This window comes from Anser cygnoides, chromosome 20 (assembly GCF_040182565.1).
Source record: "Anser cygnoides isolate HZ-2024a breed goose chromosome 20, Taihu_goose_T2T_genome, whole genome shotgun sequence".
NCBI lineage: Eukaryota > Metazoa > Chordata > Aves > Anseriformes > Anatidae > Anser > Anser cygnoides.
This window is the reverse complement of record NC_089892.1, coordinates 2,769,987-2,795,364: the sequence shown is the minus strand read 5'-3', so window position 1 is coordinate 2,795,364 and position 25,378 is coordinate 2,769,987. Positions and strand designations below refer to the sequence as shown.

General features: G+C 52.7%; 1 protein-coding gene across 11 annotated transcripts in view; it reads right to left on the bottom strand.

The window, feature by feature from the left end:
* KCNT1 (potassium sodium-activated channel subfamily T member 1) overlaps positions 1-25,378 on the bottom strand; it is a 72,264-nt gene that overhangs the window by 32,717 nt on the left and 14,169 nt on the right. The window contains exon 1 of one of the 11 annotated variants that reach the window (XM_048051617.2): positions 3,576-4,104. The exons of 7 other annotated variants lie outside the window; for them this stretch is intronic. In XM_048051617.2, the coding sequence (XP_047907574.1) occupies positions 3,576-3,724 (149 nt within the window). In that variant the 5' untranslated portion in view covers positions 3,725-4,104. Of the gene's footprint in view, positions 1-3,575; positions 4,105-25,378 lie in introns of those variants that run through there. 3 more of the 11 variants (XM_048051616.2, XM_048051632.2, XM_048051638.2) reach the window with 3 other exon arrangements.

Here is a 25,378-nt window from a genome sequence, read left to right as displayed (position 1 = left end):
CCCTGTAACATGGCTGAAGGCGAAGCCCCACTTCTTGGTGCCAAAAATACCGCAACCGCCAGACGAGGAGAGGCTGGGGGCGGTGGGACCGCGGAGCCTGCAGAGGAGAGGTGAGGGAAGGAGCTAATTGCTGCCTTCAGCTACCCGACGGGAGGCTGCGGGGCGAGAGGCAGCCAGACTCCTCTCCGCGTGGTGAAAGGACGGGAGGGAGCAGTCAGAAGATGCAGCAAGGGAAATTTTGACTAGATACGAAGAAAAAATATTCACCCTCAGAGTAATTAAGCACCGCGATAGGCAGGCAGAGAGGCTGAGAAAGCTCCGTCCTGGGAGGTTTCCAAAACTTGGCCGGATCGGTCCTGAGCAACCTGATCCAACCTCGGCCTTCGTCCCTTGAGCAGCGGGTTGGAGCGCAGGCCTCCCACCGCCCCTTCCAACCTGAACTAGTCCACAATTCTCATTTTCTCCCCCAAACCTTAGCAGCTTCATTCGGTTTCAAACAACAGCACCTTGTGGTCCTGCAGCCTGAGTTCAGGACTCGTGCAGCGTGCTTGTGCAGTGCCCAGAGCACCTGGGGAGCTCGCCCTGGGCCACGCCAAAGCTCTGCGGAGCTCCGTGCCCGACCTCTGCGCCATCCGGGGCAGGAGGACTGCTGCTGGGCCCTGGCCCTCCCGGCTTTTTGGGCAGATCTTCAAACCCGGAGCCGTTACGGGTATGTTTACAGTCCCTTAAGAATATGAGTTTGCCCCGGGATGCATAGTGGCCAGAATTTCCCCTACTTCCCAGCAGAGCTGCATAAACAGGACACAAATATCTTGTAAAAATATTAAAAAAAAAAAAAAAAAACAGTCCGCATGTCCGGTGATACAGAGAGATCAACAGCACACAGAACGAGATCCGAGCACGGAGATTTACATATCCTCACGGCTGCCAGCAGCTGCCTCCCAAAGACAGAGCCCTCAGCCTGCAACACCGCAGCGCTCTACGGAGAGCACAGCGGAGAATTTGGCTTCCCTGTGATTTTGTCCCACCTTTATGCCTCTCCCTCCCTGAGTCCCCCCCAGCACCAGTCCCCCCTCATTTGGGAATGAAGCCGTCTCTCCCAGAGCTGCCCAGCTGGCCCCAGCCCGCTCACACCGGTCCCCCCGGGCCAGCCCCGTGCGCCCTTTGGTGGCCTCACGGTGCACAATGTTGGGGCTGCGGAGTGCTCTGCTCCCAGATCCCTTCCCAAATCCTTTTCTCTCGTTGTGACCGAGAACCCCTGAAAGCTTTGAGGCGCTGCAGTGACTGAGAGACAGAGCAAGAGGCAAATAAAGTAGGTGAGAACAAAATTCCCTGGCTTCAGCCGTCTGGAGAGCTGCTTTGCATCCCCGGGAACATCCTGTAACTCACATCTTCTTCCACCGCCACCTTGCAATTTCACCCCAAACTCCCAGCAACAATCATTACTGCTAACTCAGTAACGCTGCTTCTGTCTGGCTTTGGAGGAGACGAAGCGTCTCAGACGTATTCATAATTTCAGAAGCAATCTTCCTTCCTTTGTTGCCTGCATACGCAGTGCAATACAAGTGCACAAATCTCGCTCATAACAGCCAACTCAATTACCAAGGAGCAGCGCAGGAGAGCTCAGCAGTCAAGGAATTCGGGCTCAGCTGGCTGCCAGAGGAGCACAGAAGTGTTGCCATCAACTTCTCCACCTCTCGCCAGCAGTGTCCATGACACAACCGGTTCCTTACAACAGGACTGCAGCAAAACCCGTGACTTCCAGGGAAACCCAGGGACCTGGGGTCAACGCTGGGTCTTTATGAAGCCCTGAGGTGCCCTGTTGTGCTCCGCACACTCGGCCTTCTGGCAACTGGTCCACTGCAAGCTGCAGCTCTGTGACTTTGGGAGCTGTTGTCCCCGTGCCCCTGGATCCAGCGCTGCCTTGCAGCGTCCCCCTCGTGCCACGCTCCCTGCCAAGGGGCGCGGAGGGGCCAGCCCTGGGGATGGAGCTGTGGCCCCACGGTCCTGGGCAGGAACCCCCCTGTGTTTAACCGTAGCTGATTAGCAGGGGTTGGGATGATTTCGTTCGAGTCCCCCAGCTGCAGGAGCGAGCCTTGTCCCAGCCCCGGCACGTCTGGGTTTGAGAGGCCTGGCGCCGTGCTGAGGGGCACATCGCAGCGCATGCAGGGGCGCCGGGAAGCGCACGGTGCCCGGGTGGGCCAGCCTGCCCTGCTGGTCAGAAGGAAGGCATAAAACCAGAGAAGGCACCCCGGGGAGCACAGACTGAGGTCGCCTGTCGAAGCGCGATGACACCCCCAAAATCAGGGACGTGGTTCCCGTGTACCCGCACGACGCCCAGCTGCAGCCTCCCGCACGTTTGCAGCTTTCGGACGCGCCAGCCCCAGCCTCACGAAGTCAGAAGGCAGCAAGCCCACCCAAAAATCAGCGCCGGTGCCATCTGGAGAGCTGGCACATCGCGCCCGGGCAGAGACCTGCACTCCGAGCAATGTGGGCACAGCGGGACTCTGCCTCCCGGGCCCGGTGCCCAAAGCAGGCACCGGGCCCAGCGCGGCGCCGGGGGGGGGTCAGTGGTGCTGCCAGCCCTGCCTGTGCCCCCTCCCAAGGGGCTGCATCTCCTAATCCTTGCTTGTTGCTACCTCTGCCAGCCCACCACGGGGCTACGGGAGGATGCTGCAGCCGAGGCAGTTAATTCCTTCCAGTCTAACGCCAAGCAAGTAAAATTTGCTGTGAGCAGGGGCCTTCCTGCTGTGCTAATTTGCACTGGAAACCAGAGCTAGAAACAGCACCAAATCACATCCTGGGAGACACACAGCACACAACCACAGGTGAGGCAATTTTTGCTGAGAGGGAAGAGAGCACGGATGGGCTGAAATGTTGAAGAGATGGATAAAAAAATAAAAAGAAAAAAAAGAAAAAAAAAGAATAAACAGAACGAGAACTGAATTACTGACATATGCATCCTCGTTATAATGAGGGGACCCAGCTTCTTCTGAAACACTGTGCAATGTAAATCGTTTTTATCCTCCTAAAAAATAGCACGTTTCTGCCTGTACATATCAGTTGTGTGCTTGCAGAAAGAGGCTGCAGCATTTCCTATGGCAGCTTTTTTTTTTTTTTTTTCCCCAGTTGTAAATAAATTATTCCTCAGAAGGGGGATCAAGCATCTTTTCTCCCAACTGCAAACATGGTGCTTCTGCACAGTGCGTGCTGTGGTGTAGGCAGTGTAAATAAGCTTCAGTCTTGTACCGCACAGATAAGGTGCAATACAAGTTAACAGTGTCATGTAGCAGCCCTACAGTCGTAGGGCTGCCATTCACACACGCTTATGGCATATTAAAAAAAACATGGAACACTTATAAAAAATGTAAAGGAACTGGCTTTCTTCTGCTCCAGCTACCTATTTCATAATACAACTTTCGAGCTGCTGTGGCTCTTTAACATCGCTCGCAGAAGGATTTCATCTGCCACCCCTCCGGCCCCCAGTGGCACTAATCCTTTCCCCCTTATTCGAAAGACAAACCGTGCTGCCTCCCCCACCCCAAAACCCACGCACCACTGCAGTCCTGCAATACCTTTGTCCGACATCGCTCCCCAGGGATCCCATCCTCCGAGCCGGTAACAAGGGGCTCACCCCGTGGACATCCTCGGCCGTTGCCGGTGGGACGGTTTTCACGTGCGAGTTGCTCTCGGAAGGGGAATTCTTCAGCTTGGCTCTCGCCATCCTGCGAGCCTCGGCTGCTCCGAGACTCCCTCCTCTTTCCCCCCTGAACTCTCCCGTACATAGCAATCCTCACCGCATTCAGTTCAGAGCCGTCGGCACGTACCATCTCCTTCCTCCTTCCCTCTCCCCACTCGCAGCAGCCCAGTGGAACAATCCTGCCCTGTGCATTTATTTTGGTAGTGAGGGGAGTCAAGGCAAACTCTCTGGCCTTGCTGCTGCAACCAAGTCGGTGCAAAACGACCGGGGAAACATTCACAATGCGGAAAGCTCTGAAATGGCTTTGTTCAGCAAATAACGCAATTGCCTTGGCAGCCGCCTTTAAAAACCAGATGATTGCATTACTCTTATCACCACAAGCTGGGCAGGGGATGAGGGATTATTTTTTCCCCCCATCCCTGTTTTTCAGTAGCGATACGAGGGGGAGGAAGCTATTTTATCTTACCCCTCTGTGTAAAGAGCAGCGTGTGTGGACTGGATGCCAGGGAACGGACGCAGCGTGCTTGGCTCGCAGACACAAAGCAGCAGAGCAAGGTTCCTCCTAAACGTACCCGCGGCGAGCTGAGCGGGGGGAACCCCCCGCTGCGTCCCTCTGAGCGGGCAGCGGGCACCCAGCGCGCCCACCCGGAGGTGCTCAGGCAGCGCCCAGAAAGGTGCTGTGCCAGCTCAGCGTGGCTTTCCCTCCCCAGGCGAGAGCCCAAGCTGCTGCTCCTTGGACTCGCTTGGCATCCGTTTCTCCAGACATCAAACAGAGCAGGGAAATCTTCATGGCCAGGGGAGCCCCTGCCGAGAGAGAAATCCATCCGTCCCCCCGTGCGGGGCTGGAAAGAGGGGGTCACGCATCTCGTCCTCTTTCTGGGGGTGCCACCAGCCCATCGCTGCTCCTACTCATCTCACGCTTGACGGGTGCTCTCCACAAAAAGCATCTTCCAGCCGGCCTCGGCGGTGCCAGAGCTCATGGGGATGGCGCCACAGCACCACGGACAGAGGTGCCCCAACACCGCCCCATGGAGAGCCCCCAAACCACCCCACAGAGCACCCCAAAACTGGCCGGCCATCTCCTTTCTCTGCCGTGCCAGGGGCCCGTCGAGCCCAGGCTCTGCTGGCAGCTCTCCTCCCCGCTGTCGGTGCCTCGAGGGGACTCATCCCAGGACACAGAGGCAGTCCCAGGCTGGTGGGGAAGAGAAACCAAGTCCCTGCCTCCTGTTAACAAAACCCACGTTCGCCTACTCGGCGAGTAATTTCTTAATGGGACTTCTCCGTAAGACGTATTTTATTTCAGCATTTTGAAATGTAAAATGGATAAAAAACCGCAACCCATTTACTAATGTGCCAGCTTTCAGCGCACATTTAATTTCTCCTTTTGCCTCAAAATGATTCATCAGATCAATGCGCCCGGTTCCTCACCGAGCCGCTCCTGCCCGCCTCGGGGCTTGCTTCAGCCCCCCCCAGCCCCTGCCCCGGACCCACCGCATCGCTCTGCTTTGTGCCCTCCTGGCCAAGAAGGGCCAGGGGCTGGGGCAGCAGGACAACTCCTGTCCTATAGGTAACTACCTGTAGGTTCTGCTCCGCGTGGTGCCCCCAGCTCCAGAGGAATATCACGTTCAGCATCGAGGTTTGATGGGAAAAGTGGCTTAGGCTGAATTTCTAACCCCGGCACTGATGCCATCAAGCAGCAGCACTGGGGATACAGAGGTATTATTAGGGAAAGGCTTGGGGAATTTTAGCAGAAAATTGAAGCCCTCCTGTCACACTTTTGTTGTATAGGAGGTGACAAAAAGCACGCAGCCGAGCCCCTTGAGAAACTCAGCTCCTGCCTGTGGGAGCCTCTACCTGAAGACACCTCTTCCATTAAGCACTTAACACAAGCCAAGGCACGAAAACCAGGAGAGAGAGGAGCGATCCAACGCAGGGTCACAAGAAACAGGACGCAGGGCTGCTGTTCTGACCCGCCGCTTCCCTTCCGAGGCAGGAAAGAGGCCGTCCGAAGCCGAAAAAACCTCCCGGAGGCTGCCAGGTCCCTCAGAGCCGGTCAGGGCTGTGCGCTGTTCTTCAGGCTGCAGCACAGGAAGCCAAGCTGCTGGCGAGGGGAAAAAAGAAATCAAAGAAGCACTTGGCTGCCAGGTCGCTGGTGGAGCACGATGCTGTCTGTAAGAGGGGAAGGGCTCGCACTGAGTGCTGCAGCTCGGAAAGCGAAGGTCTGTTACTCAGCAAAAGACGGTTAAGACTAATTGCAGGTCCCCTGTGCTGCTGATGCCAGTTTATGGCTGTTAGAGGCTTACCCAGAATTCAGACAACGCAACAGCCAAAAGGCAGCACTCAATATATAATGAGCGGTGTCCAGAATGCCCGTTCTTGCTGGGAAGTTGCATGTTCCTAGAAAGAGCAATGGCTGTAAGATGCGGCCCAAAGCACACGGTACGAGAAGGCAAAGGACACCCCCAAGCACGGGACCGCGGAGAAGGAAAGCCACCGAAACACAGCCCCGGTAACTTCACGGGCCGAACCAGAATTCCTCCGGCCCAGAAATATTTGCCCTGCTAAACGAGTGCCAAACATCCGGCTGCAAGCCAGGAAGCCAGGGTTTAATTTTAGTTTGAGAACCCATTACAAACTGCTGAGCTCTCATTCCGGGGCCTGCATTATGCAGAGACCACTGCTGTGCCAGGGTCTAGGGAAATGGCTCGCAATTGCTTAGCAGCAGTTGCAGTCATAATAATATTTCTTAAGATATGATTTTAAAAAAGCAGCAGATTTTTCCTTAGTCTTAATTGAATCCACAGCAACTGTCTCATTAGATATTTCCCTTTTATCCAGGTAGCTTTCAGTCCCAACTGCCAAAACTCCTTTTACGCACCGGTTCAACATATTAATAATAAAGCACGATCTAGCTTATTGTAAGTAGCTGATGAAATGGGAAGGTGGGTTTTTTTTCAAATTCTTCTGGCAAGTAAACCCATTATACTCAGACAAGACCTAAAAGTGTTAGCATGACAGGCTTCTGCAAGAAAAGACGGTTTAATACCTTTAAGAACCTGGAGAAGTCACCCTGAAAGGCATACACTCCATGTAGGAAGACTTCAGACAACCACAAAAGGTAACTCGGTCGTGTAGGGTGCGCATTTTGCCAGAAAACCTCTGTGCTCACGGCTGCAGCAGCACCGCACCAGAGAGACGCCAGCACCCATAGCCCTGCTGCTGCCAGCAGGGCTACAGGGAAATGAAGACTAATTAAGGCTCGTTACCGGATCACTGGCAAACCCCCAAGTTCTGGGGAGCGCTGGGAGCTGCTCCAGGACCACCCCTGCTGGCCCAGGCTGCCCAGCTCCGCAGCGGGCCGCATCCTGCCCTCGCAGGGCAGCCGTCACCGCTTCGTGCCACGACTCCGAGGAAAAGCAAGGTCCCACGCAATTTTAACCACCGCAAACTCTTCAGCAGATGCAGCGCTACCAAAATTTCAAGGGCCCTACAAGTTTAACAGCATGACATTAGCACTTTAGTAAACTTCAGAGCACCCCTAATACTTGACAACCATTACGAATTTCCCCGGCCAAGCCATTTGCTGAAGTGTTTTTCAAGAAGACAACCCAGGCCGGATCCGCCCGTTAGTCACCGGGGAATGCCCTACATTTCCACAATGCATTTTGCAAACAGCATTTCAAAACCTGCCGGTGCCTCAAGGCTAGTGCACAGCCCTGCAAAGCCAGTGGCTCCGCAAGGCTCCTGCAGCCAGCCTGGCGTGGAGAGGCATGAAGAAGAGCTGCTAAACACCGGCAGAGGCACCTCTCTTCAACTGAGCTGGCTGCAAATGTCAGTATTTTTCAGGAGATTTAAAGATTTTTTTTTTTCTATTTACCATTTTTTTTTCTCTTTTCCAAAGGGAAATTAAAATTGCAGAAGACTGAGGTTTGGCTTCCTCACTAGAATATCTTTTTCCTCTGACATTTGTTACAGTTAAAACAACAAATTTGTCAAAAAGAAAAAAATGTGTTGATGCTCCCTTTTCTTTCTCTGCGTGGGACGCATCCCTTCCATCTCCGGGGGGTGCCAGCGCTTCTCATCCTCCCAGCGCCGCGGTGCAGGCAGCGAGCCCAGAGGCTCCCCGGGAGCACCCGAGCTGCTCACCATGTGCAACACTGACCCAAGCAATTCTTTTCCAAACAAGCCAGATCCTCCTGCCCGTATTTTTGTCCATCCAACAGCAGATGGAGTTGCGGTTAACGGTAGGGCTGAAGCCAAAGAGCCTCAGTTCCTTTTACAGTCGAAAATACAATACCAATACATTGATTACTTCAGAATTGCAGAGAGATTAGAATATACACGAGATGCCTGGGAATCTTCCCTGAACGGCGAGGACGTGCTTGTCTATTGATAATCAGGCTTAGAAAATACTGCCTATATTGATCCTGATCGATCTGAAAACCTCTCTCCATGTCCCTTCCATCAGTGAGGGGAGGAAGCCCACCCGGCACAGCACGGGAGCGGGAGCCCAGCGCCCAGCTGCTGCGGGGAGCCAGCAGGTCCTTCTGGGCAAGGAGCGCGCCACGAGCACCGGGGTTCAGGAGAGAAATAACCCAAACGTGCTGCAGGGGCTGGGGGAAAGGCAGGGGCTGGCTGGAGGCTCCAAGCCAGCACCCAGGGATGCCAAGGGCGAGGCCACCACGGCGCCTGGCAATTCAACGCACCTGGGACGTGGTTTGCAGCTAAGCACGTGTGAAGCCCCGCACCTGGCACACGGCAGCTCCCAACCTTCCCTCTCTTCCCGGGGCAGCAGATTGCCAGAGGCACTGGGGGGGTTTCCCAGGACTTTGGCTTTCTTTGCAATGACCCCGTGTCTTGGCAGCCTCATAAAGAGATCCAGCAATGGGCTGCACGCAGCAGGAGGAAGCATTTCAATGACTCTCCCCCCCGCGTTCGCTGTGCACAGAGGCGTTATTATTCTCCATTTGCATTACTGTCACACTGAGAGGTCCCAGCCAAAACAAGCCTCGGCTCTCCTGGGTTCAGCACAAGCACAGAGCAGCAAGCTAGGCCCCTGCAAGCCTGAACTCTGACCAGAGTTGGGGTGCAAGGGGGAACACGTGGCAGGACAGAGAAGGGGGATGAAAACCCCTTCCCAGGAGCTTGCTCAGAGTTTTTGGCCTCTTTGAGCCCTCCAGCTAAGAAGCCAGCAATCATTTCAATGTCACTGCTCCCCACACGAGGATTTTCAGTGCCAGGAGCTGGGAGTCCCAAACCAGGCTTGGAGCGACCGGAGAGGCAAGGTGCAGGGGAGTGATGCTCACGGGGGGATCAGGGCAAAGCAGCTCTCTCTGCAGTGCCCACACACCAACCCCTAAAGCACAAGCAAGTGAACGGGGTGTGCCCAGTCTCGCGGCCATTCCCACCAGCTTCTGGTCCCTCCACGCACTGCCTTGGCAGGGTTAATTCCTGTGCACAACAGGACCCTGAGAAGTTCCCTGAGAAGCAGCTGGATGGATCTATACCACTGCGAGCTCTCCTTTTGTATCCGGGACTCTTTCCTGACATTTGTCTTTTTAAAAGCAACGCCATTCATATGAAAAGTTGATTACTTCCACTTGTTATAATTATTCCCACAAATAAAATCCAGCTATTCCCCCCTCTGTGAGTATGGGGGATAATGGTCCTTACCCTTCCCAGCAAAGCGTTTAAGTACCCAGCCTGAGAAGCTCTGTTCAGAGCGCTAAGTGTTATTATTAAACTGTCATTAAAAGCATTTCAGGAGAAGTTCATAAAACCGCAGGGATTTCGGTCGTCGCAGCAGCTGCCGGGAGGGCAGTTCAGCTCGGCGGATACTGCCAAAAGCGCCAGCCGTGCGACAAGACCCCGTTGCCTTCAGCAGCCTCTGCTGGGGCACCTGCACCTTGGGCAGTGCCAGGGTAAGCTGTAAGCCCCTTACCCGCGCTGTGCCCAGGGATCAGCCCCCACCGGGACGGGACGGGTAAGGGGGGGCACCCAAAAGAGCCCGGCCAGAGAGCCCAGAGCAGCAGCGTGCCACTGTCCACCACATCCCCTGGCAGCTGCCCGAGCCTTCGGTACCGCAGCAGACACCGGACGCTCGAAGGCGCACAGGAGATTAGCGTGACCGTGCAGGCTGCTTTTTTCTTCACTCGCTCCCCCCATTTAGTCCCGGCAGTGCAACCAGCCAAGGCGATTGCAGAGCCCCGGGAGCAGCTTCCAGCAGGGGCTCTCGGCCTGGCGGGGTCTGCTCAGCGGAGCTGGGAGACTTCTGTGATAAACTGGAGCGCTGCGGTTTCGGGGAGGAACGCTTCAGAAACGGAGGGGAGCATATTTAGCAGCAGCAAGAGGGCTGGAAATAGAAGGAAGCCTTTGAAGAGCCTGGCTGCTGGATATGGATGGGAAAACTACGTACAGCAAGAAAACGCGCGCAGAGCTGGCAGGCAAGCTGCAAGCCCAGAGGGGGACGGTGTGTCTGATTGCAGAAGAGCCTTTGATTTCACTTCTCTTCCCCACTTCTCCACGTTAACATTTCCAACGCTAACAATCCCCAAATGTTCACGTGTACAACGGGGGAGAGCATCTCCCCTGAACGCCCAGGGCTCCGGCAGGGCCCAGCACCATGCAGCCGGGCTCCGCGGCTCCGTGCCAGGGGCTGCGGGTCCCTGGTCCCAGGTCCCTCGTCCCTCTGACTGTGGTGCCCGCGGAGCCAGGGCTTACGTAACAGCGGGGACGTGAGCGCCGCGTGTGCCGAATCCCAAAACTGTCATCGCAGCCTTTACAAACCCATTTTTACCTCCCTAAGTGTGGCTCGTCAGCGACGAGCATGAAAGCTGCAAAACCAGCATGTTAACTCGGGACTGCTCGGCGGAGCCTTTCGGAAGAAGAAATAGAGCAGACATGAAGAGATGCTGAATAAATATCCCTACCAAGCCGTGACGCCTCCGGCACTGGGTTCCTATTTCTTGGTGCATTTTACATGCTCAGGAGCAGAGCAACGAGGCCCCAGAGCCTGACTTCCCAATTTTCTTGACAAAGCTGATGCCAGGTTAAAACGGCCAGGGGAAGAAGGGCACGTATCTGTATACCTGTCACAGCTGCTGGAGTCAGTGAGGAAATTAAAAGCCCTGGGGTAAAAACTAAATATATATCTGCAAGCAAAGCACGAAAACTCTCCGGCTAGCGCAGAGCAACCCGGCACGGCTGAGTCCCATTTCCAGGCGAGCACGTAACAAGGCTGCTACCAACCAACCTCTCAGGGTTTAATGGGAGCAGTGACGAATCCGATACCATCGGGGCTGCACGGCGGTGCTCGTGGCGAGCGATCCCCGCGTGGCACGGGCGGCACGACAGCTGCGGACCCGCTCCCCCTGCACTGCCTGCCATTAGCAGCAACCCGCTGCCTGCCGGCCGTAACGAACTTTGCACTGTTGGTGTTTGTTACCCCGAGCATTTGTGTGGTGCCTTTTCCCCATGAGCCAGGGAATGCCTCGCAAACACTGCTCGGTGCGGCTCGGTGCAGCAGGGACGCAGACGTCCCTGTGGCCGGGGTGGGTGCGTGGCATGGGGTGGGCTTGCAGGACACGGAGCTGCTAACACGCACCACAGAGACTTTCAAAATGACAAAGTGGCTCCCAATTTGCAATTTTAAAGGACTCTGAGCCTTTTCTGCATGAGTTTTTTTCCCCAGAAACTTTGTAATTAACCTATTAAAATTCTAATGAAATGACCTTTAAACCGTAAAACAGTATTTACTGAGAAAATGGCTCCAAGGTTCTGCTTAAAATGTGGGGAATTTTGGCATCTAGAAGCTTTCCTTAAAGTTTTTTTTTTTTTTTTTTTTTTTAAAGATGAATCTTCAAAGGAGAAATTTAGGCCTTAGGGCTCTCCATCAGCTCTGCCAACTGTGTCTCACGGTAATAAAAACTTCCTCTGTCCCCAGGGCCGCTGGATCATTTGACGTACCATTTGCCATACATTTCCAGTATCTGTCACCATTCATTTTTCTAATACATTATATAAGATGGAGAAAACTGCAAGTCCCTACAAAAACAGATTCACGATGCGCTGCAGAAATGAGGCATGAACTCCGTGGAGTTTCTGACAGCCTCGTCGGGCTGTGTGGGAAGGACAGGAACAGGGTTTGTACCAGACCAGTGACCTCCAAGTACATTTCTTATTTTAAATTCAGTGAGGAAGTTCTGCTTACCAGCAAATAGCGTGCTGTAGCTGAGCTCTGCCATGAGCCAGGCATCACTCAACGTCCAGGCGACGTGCAATGACAAGGCTCGTGCTGTGCCCAGGTACCATCAGGGGGCACAAGCAGGCTCTCTCTATTCACACCCACGGCCAAGAGCAGGGATCAGCACCAGGACATGGAAAGGAGAAGAAATATTCCCTGTGTGCTGTTCGGCCATGAGAACCACCAGCACGAACAGAGTTCCTAAAGCCTTACACACAGCACTGATGGGATGGAGACAGTCTTTGGCTATCGCTGCATTTGGCATGTTCTGGCAAAAAGCGAGTAAAACAGGTGGAGCGCTGCATGAGGAACCATGCAGCTGACATGAGAGGCCCCTGGAGCCCCCCCTGCACAACCCCTGAAGTTCTCCCCGAGGAGCCGAGCGCTGCCTTCTGCCGAGGAGCGCGAGCTGAGCGACAGCCGCGGGCAGCAGCCAGCCAGGAGGCTCCACGCTGCTGCTCGTCTGCTGGCGGCTTCTGCTCAACCCCATAACCAAGTCCTGCACGGGGACAGGGATGGGCACGGGGACGTCCCTGCCAGGGGCTGGTCTGACAGCAGGTGCTGCCTCGCGGACACCTCATCTTCGCTGCATACATTTAGAGTAAAAAGCACACGTAAAAAGATAAAATTCTTGGCCTATTCTCATATCTCGTATAAGGACACGCGTAAATAAAAAGCAACAGACCCCCATTTTTTAAACAGTGCCTCCACAAAGATTTAGCTGCAAACTGTTATTTCTCAGCGTCCCTCCACTTACACTCGTTCTCGGCAGGCAGAAGCTTTTAGGAAGAAAGACTGTTTAATAAACAGACATCTACAACATACGTCTCTGATCTTGCAGTCTCATCATCTGGAAATGAGTCCATTAAAGCAAGTGAGAAACTCTCTGGTCATTAAGTTTGTTTAATGTGATCAAGATTAAATTATATCATGAGTTTGTTAACATCTGAACCAGCCCTTTCAGTTGTTCTCCCTTCTCTCCCTAAGACCTGGCAGTGGGAAACAGAGCAGCTTAGAGAGGAAAAAGGCCTTAGAAGGTGTCTTAATAGTTAAAACTCCTAAAAGTTGCTCAAGAAAAGCAGCCACCAGGTCCCAAAGCCGATTTCTGCGCCCTCCCACGCTCACTAACGCACCCGACCAGCAGCAGCACCCGCTGTGCTCTCTTAAATCATTCGAAGCGAACATGGGCACACCAAAAAGCACCCACGGTGCTGGAAAAGGGCATGGGACTCATCCAAACGTGCGTTTCATCTCATTCTATCCTCATTCTAAAGATTCCCCTGCAGCAGAGACGATAAGGGCCCTCCTTTGCCTCCTCCCTCCCCAAAAGCCCGGCGGGGCCGTGTTCCGCTCCGCTGGCTCTGGAGGACGGTCCCTCCGATCTGAGCCGCGCACAGAACCAGGCGGCAAAGCAGCCCGTGGGGATGGGAGTAGCAGCATTCGGCAGGGCAAATCCATGCGTGGCATGGTGCCACTTGCTTCAGCGAAGTCACACGCTGAATAAAATTTGTGCCTGAAATCCTAAGCTGGAATGCCTGCCTGCGGCACAGCGCATCCCCAGCTCTGGAAAAAACAACGCGCATCGCAGGAGAAGACGACGCTTCCCTGTAGAGCACAGAGGCAGAACAGCTTCTCTGTGCAAAGGATCTCCCTGGATGCACCTAACCGACCCCCTGGGGCACGGTGCAAATGCCAGGACAGATTCCTGCCTTGACCCTGAACTGAGCACCAGCTCCGCAGCCGCAGCATGGGCAGCGTGTGTCCTTTGGCACCGTCCTGCTGCTGCAGCCTGCACCCCGGCTCCACGCCTGCCGTCCCTGCCACGAGCCACCAGAATGGCCCTGGGCACCCAAGAGGGAGCCATTGGGTTCAGTTTTCTCAAGGATTTGATAGCTGGGCTTTGCTCTTTTTCACAGCTTTTTGTTTTTCTGCCTGTTTTTATCTCACACCATTGGGAAGCATCTGTCCTTCGTACATGCGCAATGTGCTCTGCGCACGTCCGTGAGCAGAAATCTTTGTAGCACCACTTTTGACCCTGGAAGGCAGCTCTGAACGTTTCTTAGCCACAAAGCATTGCATCCGGCATTAAAACGCATTTACAAGCAAAGTTCCTAGTAAGAAAGAAATATCTCCCATTAGAGACCATAACAAGAGCAGGCCAGAAATTGTTTTTCCTCTCAATTTTAGCCCAATGGCTGCTGGCAATAAACCTCTCCATCAGCACTGGGCCGTTCTAAGTGCAGATGCTGTGGGAAGTCCAAGCAAAGTGACAATATTGAGCGCTAAAAGCACTTTGGAGAAAGACGAAGAGGAGCAATTGTTGGATGCCAGCGGTGAACGAGGCTCATGAGACCTCACGGCTCCTCGTGCCGCCGTCCCTCTGCCACGCAGCACTCTCAGTGACCCAGCAGGTCATCAGCTCCTGCAGCAGAGCTTTCCAGCTCACAGCCACACCTGTACGACGGCTCGGCGACGGTGGCACGAGGGATCAGCCCCAGAGGGATTCTCTGAATTCTTCCTCTGCATGGGGAAACCTTGCGGTGCCAATTTGGCGAACTGGAACTGAAGACACGTATGTAGGCAGTGACGAACTTGAGGCAAGAGGGGATGAGAAGGTGCACAGCAAAGACAAACGTCCCCTTTCCTGCTTGCATGCCGGCTGGTGGGCGAGCACATTCATGCACGTATGTGTGCGTGAGCGTGTCAGGAAGTGTATGTCACCGCGCCAGAGAGGCAGCGCTGCTCCGGATGACTAGAAAGACCAATCCAAAGTCATCCGAAGTGGGAACTGAAGTGTCAGAGAAGGCCTCCACTCTCAACAGCGTGGGCGTAATTGCATCAAACTGTAATGAAGCGAGCCCGTCTTCAAAATCCAAGCTTGGGAACAGTGACTAAATAGCTTCACCGAATAAATGTCTTTCCAGGGACCAGCTGTAACTTCTTGCTGAGAAATATGAGCACCTCCTAATACCCTTTCCTCTAGCCCTGAACAAACAATGTGACTGTGCATTATAAATACCAAGCTAAATTAGTACACTAGCATGCATTGCAATTATTTCAATTAAGCTCTCTTCTAATAACCAATTACTACCCATTTTATTAAATTAGAAATTTTTCAAGCAATACTCCCGTACGGAGCTATTAGCCCTGAGGTAATTACACACTTCACACTTTGACACGTGGACACTGGGTGGATGAGTTTCTTTAGGGCTGTGCAGCTCTCCCCAGCCCCAGTCCCTCAGTCACACCCGGAGCCTGTCTGAAAGGAAAAGTTTAGACAGTGTAGAAAGCATTTTAGCTTTGAAAAAATGTATTTAGCATCTGTCTGCAGAAGAGCTCTCTGTTTAAGCTTTGTCGCACACACACCAAGCAGCACGCTGCGTGCAGCGAGAAGGACAGTTTCCAATTAAATAGCTCGTGGTGATTTATTAAGGCGTTCAGAAGTGCTGCAGCACGGTCTGGCCCGACGCTGACGTCCTAACATCCAGAGATCTGAGATCCTTCCTTGAAGGCGCGAGCCGCCGGCTGCCCCACGGGGAGCCACAGAGCTCACGTTGGTGTCAGCCACCAGCGGCAGCACCGCCCGAGCCTCAGCTGCCTCCTGCACCAGGGATGGAGCTGGGTGAAGCTGGGAGCAAGGAAAAACAAGGAGAGGAGCTGGCCCCATGGCAAGGGGCCGGTGCCTGGCATGGCCACCGATGTGCCGCGTCCTGGCCGTGCCGCTGCCACCTGCCCGCCTGCCGGCGAGGGGCTCCCACGTGAAGCGCTCGCTCCACCAGTCCCAGGGGCGGAAAAACAGCCGCTTTTGGCAAAGGCCTCCCTTCCTCGTAAACATTGAGCTGTTTGATTTTTTTATTTTTTTTTCCTGCTTTATGACAGGATAGCACATTTCTCAGCGATGTCACTCCTGCCCACAGAATGGCAAGGTCTCAAGCTGACATTTGCTGAGCATCTTCACCACCTGCTCCCCAGAAACGCTCCTCTCCTCGACAGAGGAAACGTTCTCCTCGGCAGCTCCTGCCACCGGGGAGCTGCGCCTTGTGCTTGGCAAGCAATGCCTGGTCTGCTGGGGCACCGAGCCCGTGGCCATGGCTCGCAGGGGGCCAGCAGGGCCATAGCAGCAGCACAGCATCGGGAAGCCCTGCTCCCGAATTAACCCCCTGCATCAACCCAAGGTCAGGAACTGAGTGCAGCAAGGACCGACGAAAGCAATGACTTTGCTAGCAGCCACCACCAGAGCCCAGGGACAGCCGCGAGACACACGGAACAGCTCTGCGACCGCCCTACCCGCGGCCCAGAAGGGAAACTCGCAGCCCAGACAGCAATCACTCCCTGCCTGAAGGTAGCTGCTACGTTCGCCAAGCAATAATCCTGCTCCTGCTCGAGCCTGCGTGGGTTGCAGGAGGAGCAGTCACTGATCTAAGCACAGCCGCTGGAGCGCAGTCACTCCCTGCGCGCCCCCGCGGATCCCTGCCCAAGGGCACCGCAAAGCCGGGGCCTTCGACGCGTGGCGCCGCGGGTGACAGTCACACGTGGCAGCAGTGCCAGCAGAGCATCGCGGCACGCACGCAGGTGAAATCCCCACCCAAACAGCATCTCCTTAACAAAACCCAACATGACTGAATTCCCAGCGGCGTCAGTCTTTCTTTGAATTCCCAGGATCTTCAGTCGCAGAAGACGGGAGGGTTTAACCCAACCTAAAAATGACTTTTTTTTTAACTCCTACTATTGTAACAGGCAGCATCAGTTATCAGCGTTAGAGGGAGGGCCCCGGGGTTCCCATCGCAGCCGTCTGAGAACTAGAAACAAATACCCAACGTGCGAAGAAAAGCAGGAGGCGCAGGAGGAAGGGGGAGCACAAGCTCAACTTCCACACTTCACTCCAAGAGCTTCAGCAACCACAGCCAGGACGACAACAGCACCAGGCTCCCCCTGCACGCCACAGACAGCGAGTTCAACCCACCGCTGCCAGCTGTGTGCGAAGCCGCAGCCAGACGCTAGAAGACAGATGACAGTGACACGTTCCGGAGGGAATAATAAAATCACAGTTTTACCAGGGGCCCGGGGAGCTCGGTCCGACAGGAGTCGTGTTTGTGCTGTCCTCAAGAGGGCTCTGCCACGGTGTTATGAAAGAACAGCAGCAAAAGTCATTTGTGACAAAGAAAGCGCTGACACGAGCAGACACGACCTAGGGCCCGGCACACACGTGCCCCACGAGCCCCCTGGGGGCTCCCCAGGGGAGCCCCCCTGCCACCCAAAGCAGCTTGCTCCCTTTTCTGCCTCACTGAGTGAGCAACCGGCTGCGTGCTCCCCTTCTCTCACCGCACTTAAGTCTTTCACCCTTGAAGCAAATCACTTCTTCGGTATCTACGCTCTCCCGCTGACCCCACGCGCCGTGAGCCCAGCCTCCTGCACAACCTCTCCTCCCTGCGGCCGTGCCTGAGCTCCCCAAGCCATGGCTCTTGCACACCACAGGCGCACAAATGCACACCACGGGCGCACACTTGCACACCCACACAACGGCCACAAAAAAAGCAGGCAGGGAAAAGCAGCGACGGCATCTGCTCAGGGAGAGGGCGAGAGCGAGCAGCGCTCTGTCTCAAGAGGGAGCCTGTTCAAGGGGAAAAAGTCCAGGCAGGTTTCCACTGGGTTTTTCCTGGGCACCTGGGTGCAGAAAAACCGATCTGACTGCAGAGACTTCGGTTCCCAAACTAGTGGGCTTTGAGCATTTCGGGACTAAACACCTAGCAACTGTTTTGGAAGGTGGCACGATCCCGAAGCTTCCATCCATAAAACACCACCTCCGTGTCCTGTTTGGCAGTGAAACCCCACGGCCCCGGGGGGCCCCAGAGAAAGCTGATGGAAGGGGAGCCATCGGTGTGGTCTGCCTTCCTGCAGGACACAAGCATGGACCATGCACCAGAGGCCCCACGGCAAGCCCAAGGGGGGCAAAGTGACTCGGAGCTCCTGCGGTTCTTCCAGAGAGTTGCAGATGGCCCTTGCAGGGCACATCTGTCATCCGCAATGAATGGTCTGAGGTAATCTTTAGAACGGAAAATAACGCTTCAGGATGCTTGAAAGCTAACATAACTGGTGCAGAGCATTGCTTGATCCAACATCACAGGCTTCCTGCTTGAAGGAGAGGTTTTATGAGTCAGAGATCTGGAGATCATGCCTTTTTTTTTTTTACTTTAATCCTCTAGTCAAGCACTCAGGTTCACAACCTATCTGCCCCCCCAACACTTAAGCCCAGTATTTCAACTCTGTCACCACCAGCTCCTTCATTATCAAGTATTTATCATCTAGAAACATTGAAGGGGTGATGCTGAAATGTTCACCCAGGGGACCTGCGGCCCGGGGAGCCTCCTCCCCCAGCTGTACAGGGGAGATGTGAGGACACGAAGTAAGGTGCTGGGACGGGGACACCGAGGTGCTGCCTCCCTGGGGACTGTCAGCCCCGTAGGAGCGGTGTTCTCCTGCTGGCTGGGCTTTGATCAGCCCCCTGCGGTAGCACAGGCAGCTGTGCTCGCTGTAACAGCGGCTAAATGCTCCCAAAAAGAAAGGAAAGAAGGTAATGACAGCACACAAAACTCAACACCATGTTTTATACAAAGTGAGAGGCACCAGTATATCCTTAGCTCCAAACCCTCTGACAGGTAAGAAGGAATGTAAGACAAGCTGTCTCCTACCGATGTAATCCAGCCAGTAACAAAACGATGCCAGAAGAAACCTCCGGTTCCAGTGGCTCCTGGGCTGGTGCTGCTCAGCCTCGAAGTGCCCGGCCCTGCAAAGCCCTCCTGTGCCAACTGCGGCCAGCACAGCCCAACAGGTAGCTCGGAGAATTTGCACGGTGCCTGCACAACCCATTACCTGAGCTGCCAGGAAAGAGGAACGTGAAGCATTTTCTTTGCAAATTAATACCCATAGTTTTTGCTACAGATCCAAGCTGGTGCCGACGGAGCAGAGGCAAATGCAGCATGGCAAGGAAATCTGCACTAGCTGCAGGGTTTCAGCAGGCAATGTGTTCACTTCCCTGTTGATAAGCAGAGCTGAAAATAGTAGATTATAAAATTAACCCTGAGTGGAACGTCTCAGAAAGAGAGAGTTCAAATTGCGGTCCCTTATTTCTCTCTAAACCCGTTTGCTGCACAAAATGAGGTCTCCGAGATGCTGCGCCTTACACGGGGATTTTCTGACCAATTTATTTAGGATCTGCTTCTGATCCGTTTTACCGTGACCGTGCCGAGGTCTGCGAGAGGGGCCGGGCTGGCTGCAGGAGGCCGCGGCTCCAGCACCCGTCTCCCCAAGCAGGCGGTGCAGAGGGAAAGGAACGAGCACCACCTTCAGAATGGCAGTGAATTATTTCCCTCGGGAACAAAGATGCAACTGTGACTTAAAGTGGTGGGAAAACACAGCAGAAAAAATGCAATGCGTTCTCTGCAATTACAGCTACGGCTGCCAAGCTGTTTCTCGTGCTGTCATTGCAGCAGATGTGACAACCACGGTCTCGGTCTGACCTCCCAACCTCCCCAAAGCCGGCGGCAGCCCTCCCATTAATTCCTGCAGGCACAGGGGTTTGCCGCGATGACAAATATCATCATTGCTTTGTCAGGTCCATGGGCACAGACTCATATTCTTGATGCCTCCCTGGTGCAAAAGGGAGCCAGGTCCCATGTAGATCTGTGCCGAGATCTTACACACAGCCAAGCTTCTCTCACTGGCTTGTGTGTGATTTCTGCTCTTTACCAGCATGTTCGAGTGGCTGCCAGGCAGAGCCCAGGAGCTCCAGGAAGCAGCAAGCAGGAAGGCAATTCTGCCCTAACAACTCAAAGGGAGCAAAAATCCTCCTTTTGTCAGCGTGGTTCTTTGTCCCGCAGGGAGCCTGATGCTCCCCTGACTGCGTGCCCAGGTCCCTGCTCTTCCCCTCTGCTCCAGCACGCAGCGGGAGCTGGGGGACGGATCCTCAGCTGGGGTGACACTGCCTGCACCACGCCACGCCGCCCAGCCCAGCCGCCCCCGGGGAGCTCTGCTCCCCGCACTCCCAACAAATTGAATGGAAACCAAGCTGAAAGTAAATAAGCCGGAGAAAATACACCAGGGAGGGTTGGAAATTGGAGCCCTTAGTGTTAAGTTGTGCTAAATAACTGAAAATCAATGTTGTGCTTCCCTTTCATCATGGCACAGCTGTACGTACTGCATCACTCCTGGGACACCTCCGCTCATTCCACGAGGCTGCTATGTGCACTCGCTTTTATTGCCAGCAAGGGCCCGTTGCTGACAGTAAAAGCAATATCCCTGAAAAGAGTAATGACATTTTGTTTATAAAATAATAGATATAATTGTAAGAGAAGTGCGTTTCTTCTCTTACTCTATTACTTTCATAACTTTACTAATATTCCTGCTGATGTCCAGGGGTTCTTGCCTTAAGATGAATACTCAGCGGTACATCAATAGGTGCAAGGAAACCTCAATTCAAAAAAACCCTGAGCAGCACATCGGCTAAGACACCCCATTAGCAATCATCACTACAGCCTTTCAGAACAACTGAAAAAGCAAGCCGCAATTAAGAAGGCCGTATATCATTAAAAAAAACCATCTACAAACAGAGGAAAAGCCATATCTGTTTGATAAAGCCGCCCCAGGCTCCCAACATGCTCTGCCCTCCCACGCATCCCACCAGGAGCTGGGCTGAGGACCCCACGGCAATGCTCTTTGGCGTTGCCTGTGTGAAGGGCGAGGAGCTGCTGCAGCTCCCCCCTAGCAGCCCCCTGCTGCAGAGGACCCGCTGCCCAGGGCCAAGGTGCCGAATGGGACCGGCGGCAGATTTAAGCCCGCTAACGCCCTGCCCTGGGATGTGTTTGTGGGCACCGCTGTCAGCTCTCCCAGCCGGGGGCCAAATGCACCGCCCCCCGGGCGGCTGGTGGCCCAGGGTGCCCCTGCCCGCTGGCTGGGAGCTGGCAGCAGCCCCACGAGGCGTGCAGTGCGTCCAGCCCCCCGACAGCTCAGGCGGCACCTGGGGACTGAACTGGGTCTCGTCCGCAGCCCCGGCTGGCACAGCAGGGCTGCAGGCGTGATGGCACATTGGCATTTTCTCTGGGAGCAGCTTCACCACCCACCCGGCCTTTTCTAGCAAGGCACCAGGGGCTGGCTCGGGGAGAAGTGTTATGGCCACGGGCTGCCTGAGCTTCCACGAGTCTGTACCTTCCTGAGTAGCACCAGGCCAAGGCTTTCTGACAAAGCATTGGCTCAGGAAAACAGCTTAATCCCATTAATACAAGTTTTGATTTTGCTTTGCCAGGTGGCAAAAGCAGAGAAGATGCAATTCAATTCGAGTGGTCACACAGGCACTTGCACATTTCGGGTTTGGATCCCAGCACCTTCTCCCGAGTTATTTATTGCTCAATTTGGAGCAGGGCTCGGGCATCACAAGTGAGACTGAGTCACCCCTTGTGAGATTCTGCACACAGGGTTGGTGAAAATAGGGTCTTAACAGTGACTTATTGATGTACCTGGGTACCAGGCGATAAATATTTCTTTCTCAAGCAAGTGGTCAAACTTCTGGCAAATGGAGAGCCTCAGCCAGAGGAGTTTTGTGGCAGAGGGGGGCAGCAGAGCTGGATCTCCTAAATCCAAGCACAAACCTTTACCACTTAGTACAGCCAGTACAGCCTGAACTGACACTGCAGGCCAAAACCTAAAATATTGACCATTACCTCACCATCACAGAAATAAATGTCCTTAGCTTCTGGACACAAATGGAGATTTTTCAATTACTATCCACATCTTCCAAATAAAATGAGAGGAATTACCCATTAAATCAAATGGCAATGAAGTGGGGATTCAGCTGCAGATATATTCAAGGAACCTGACAGAAAGTCACCAAACTGGGCTCATTTTCATTAATGTAATGATGCATCCGATGAGGATGTCACTTTGGGCATGTTAGCATGAAACTACAAGGATAAGATTCTACAAATCTGATATTTCAGCACTACTGCTTGCTTTTGCCTTGCATAATCTAACCTGCCACCTCTTAACAGAGGGAGAAGCTTTCAAAATCTATCTAACTTGGAAGCAGAAATTTAAAAGAATTTGCACTAGTTGCTAAAACCTTCTCTTTTCCTGGTTATGCAACACATGAAAAATCTTTGATTTGAAAGAGAGACGTTAAAAATTTTATAGAGATGTTGCTGAATTCTTCTGCACAAGCAGCTCTTCCAAGCTTCCTCACCCATCAAAATGATTCTTTGCTGATAATTAGTCTCAGAAAATGCACTTAATCAAAGTGATATCCATTAATTCTTGCTACTGTAAATAGGACTGTGGCTTGTGATGGTGATGATTTTCTGGAAAGTATTCAGACTATCTAAATTAGGCTACAATAAGTTCCTAATGGTGCTGCTCTGAGATACTGTTTAATTTTATTTATGGGCTTTTTTTTTTATTCATGCCCCAACCCAGTTGTCAACGCTGCCCAAGAAAAGAGAATACAAGAGATCAAAAACTGCTGTAGTCAGGGCAGCAAAGATCAAAGGGATGCCACAGCTTGCGGTACAAAACAATATTTATCAATTCAGCAGATGTGCTTTCTCAGCTGCCTTTAATCAGCAAACACCGGGATCACTTCGGAACAGAAGCCCTCCTTGCTGGAGAAGCCCCGGCTTGCGGCACCGGTGGGGTCCTACCTTCGGCTCCTTCTCCCTTCCACCAGCAGCCCTTGGCCTTGCTCCTACACACACATGGTTACAGAGGATTCCCATAATCCGAAGAGTCGTGTGCCAAGTGGGTGAAAGGGTAACCAGGCAAAAGCAGGATTCGTTCCCCCATTTCTACACCTTCTTTTTGTTACAGGCCCGACACCACAAGCTCTGGCTTTACTGCTCTGTTCCAGTGGCTCTGAATGACTTTCACGACAGCAAAACACGAGTGAGATAAGACGTGCAGCACTGCCGTCCCAGAGGAGAACCAATCTCTTTATCTTTGACATTGACAAAACCTTCTAAAAAGAGGGAAAAAAAACTTCTAAACTAGACAGGACTTGGAAAAGGTGAGTGTGGCAACTCCTATGATCCCAAAGAGAAGTGTCCCCAGCGAAATTACCTCCCAGTCCCCATTAGACAGATTTCTGCCTTGAGACAGCAGTTTGTATCCTCTGGAAATGTAGAACTGAATGGCAGTTAATCCTGTTTCTATAAACTAAATGACCTGCCTTGCAAAAATGCCAAGCGCAGCATTTAAATACAGCTGCACTGCATTTAAGCACAGCTAAGCCCCAAGTCTTCCAGATGCCTCACGGCAGCGAGTTCCAAACACGAATAAGAAGACGTTGGAAGGAGCATTTCCATTTGAGAATTCTAGATTTGCTTGTCATTAGGCTTTTCACTCCCTATTGCACAAATCCACTTACCTCCCCCACTGCTCTTCTAGACGGTCTTTTCCTATTTGTTTCCTGGCTGATTTATTAACATCCTCCACACAACACTTAAAGTATTATTTTAATTTTCCCGTCAATCGGTCTACCTGCCAAAGGATAAACCTTACTTGGTTAGATTGACTATCTTCACCTTTCACAGTCCAAAAATAGAAGTAAAATAGGCACCATGTTTTCCACCTGCCTATTCACTGATTAGTTCTTTCAGTTCTGTGGGTTGTCTGGACACGATCTCTCCTCCTGCCACACCACATCTCTCTAATTACCCACTTGTTCCAGCAAGCTCTCATCAAGCTCCAGCAATCTCCTCAAGCTCCAGCATTACCTCATTCTTTTACCTCGGATCAGGGTTGGTGTCTCCTCAGCATCCTCTCTGATGAGGATGGATTAATAAATATACCACAGTCATCTCAGCGCTGTAGCAAAGCACTTCAAAGCACATCTCCGAGCTGCTCGGTATTTATAAGCACAGCATAGCCTAAAAGGCTGCCTGCTTTTCTTCCGCCGGCCTAAATCAGCCACTGATTCAGTTGGTTTGGAACAGATTAACCTACTAGTCACAGCTTCTCTGGAGGGTTTGCTTCACCTCTAAGGTCCCAGAACCACTACGGACTTGGACAGAAACGGAGGCCGAGCGGTGACACTGCCAAAAACCCTCAGCAGTGGCTCACCGAACTCCCAGTGGGGTCAAGCAGACCACATGCAAGCAGCAGAGGTGTGCACGTAGATTTGCACTTCCAAACACTGTGAAGTTGCTGTTTTCTAAATGAAGGGAAAGCCAAACAGGTAAACATAACGGCCCACATAGGCAGTGAAACAAAGACACCTTGAGAAACAAGGCTAATTTGCCAAAATAACCCAGAGTATCTCCACACTAAAATTAAAGAGATTCTGAATCAGAAACATTCAAATCTAGATGAAACGGAAAACTAAGGGTTATGACAGTGAAACACAGAAGAAACACAATCTGTGATTGCTATCTTCTGCATTTCTGTTCCATTAAAATACTTACATATGAAAACTACTGAAATGCTGAACTTCAGACTTATTCTAATGAACTGTATCATAACCATTCTGAAATTCAGATATTTTCTACAGCAGGAATTTCCAAACAACCTGTCACTTGATACCATAAGACTATATTAACGTTTAAGTGCCTGTTAGGGAAATCTGAGCTTTAAAAGCATAAGGATCACAGACTCATTTTTGAGAAAGACCAGCTTTTATGCAGCTATAAAAGTTAAGAGTGCTTATTTAGAACATTTGTAAATCCCACATTCTCAAACCCAAATTCATATATATTTTGCCTGACATTTATGCATGAAATAATGAGACTACCTTTTAACACAGACGCACAAAAGCTTTGTTTCAGGTCTACCAGATACACAGCAGCTACCCAAAAGCTAACTCAGCAGCAATGGAAGGGGTATTTTCAACACGGGTTACAGCTCTCCCCGTTCACATCGTGCAGTCAGTTGATGGGAAAAGATGACAATCTTTTTGATTCCCCATTGGCACTGTAACTCCTTGATTTTTATCATATGAACACACTTGAAAGGACAGTTATTCTTGTTGTTCTCCATGTGATTGCTCCTCTTAACGGAATTCACTTGCCACTCATGACATTCCTCCTCTCGCTTTAGCTCAGTCAACCTAGCAATAAGCCCCCGCCAGCCAGGAAGGAACAGCAGGCTTCGTGCTCAAGCCACAAAGCCCATTTCCCTAGACAGCCCAGGAAAGGGAGAGTTGTGCCTCATCCACAGCAGCTCTTTCGAGTCAATCTGCTCCTATCGGCATTCCCTGCCGCAAAGACAGCCTCTGAGAACAGGCTGGCTGAGCTTTACTTCTCAAATAAACGTCCGCACTCACGCACACGGCTTAACGGGGAGTTTCACCAGCCCCTCACCTCGCCATCTGTCCGCTATCCATCTCCCAGAGAGCAACCCCTTGCATCCTCGCCATCCCTTAACAGGACTCCCAGGGACGGCGGACTGCCCGGCAGACC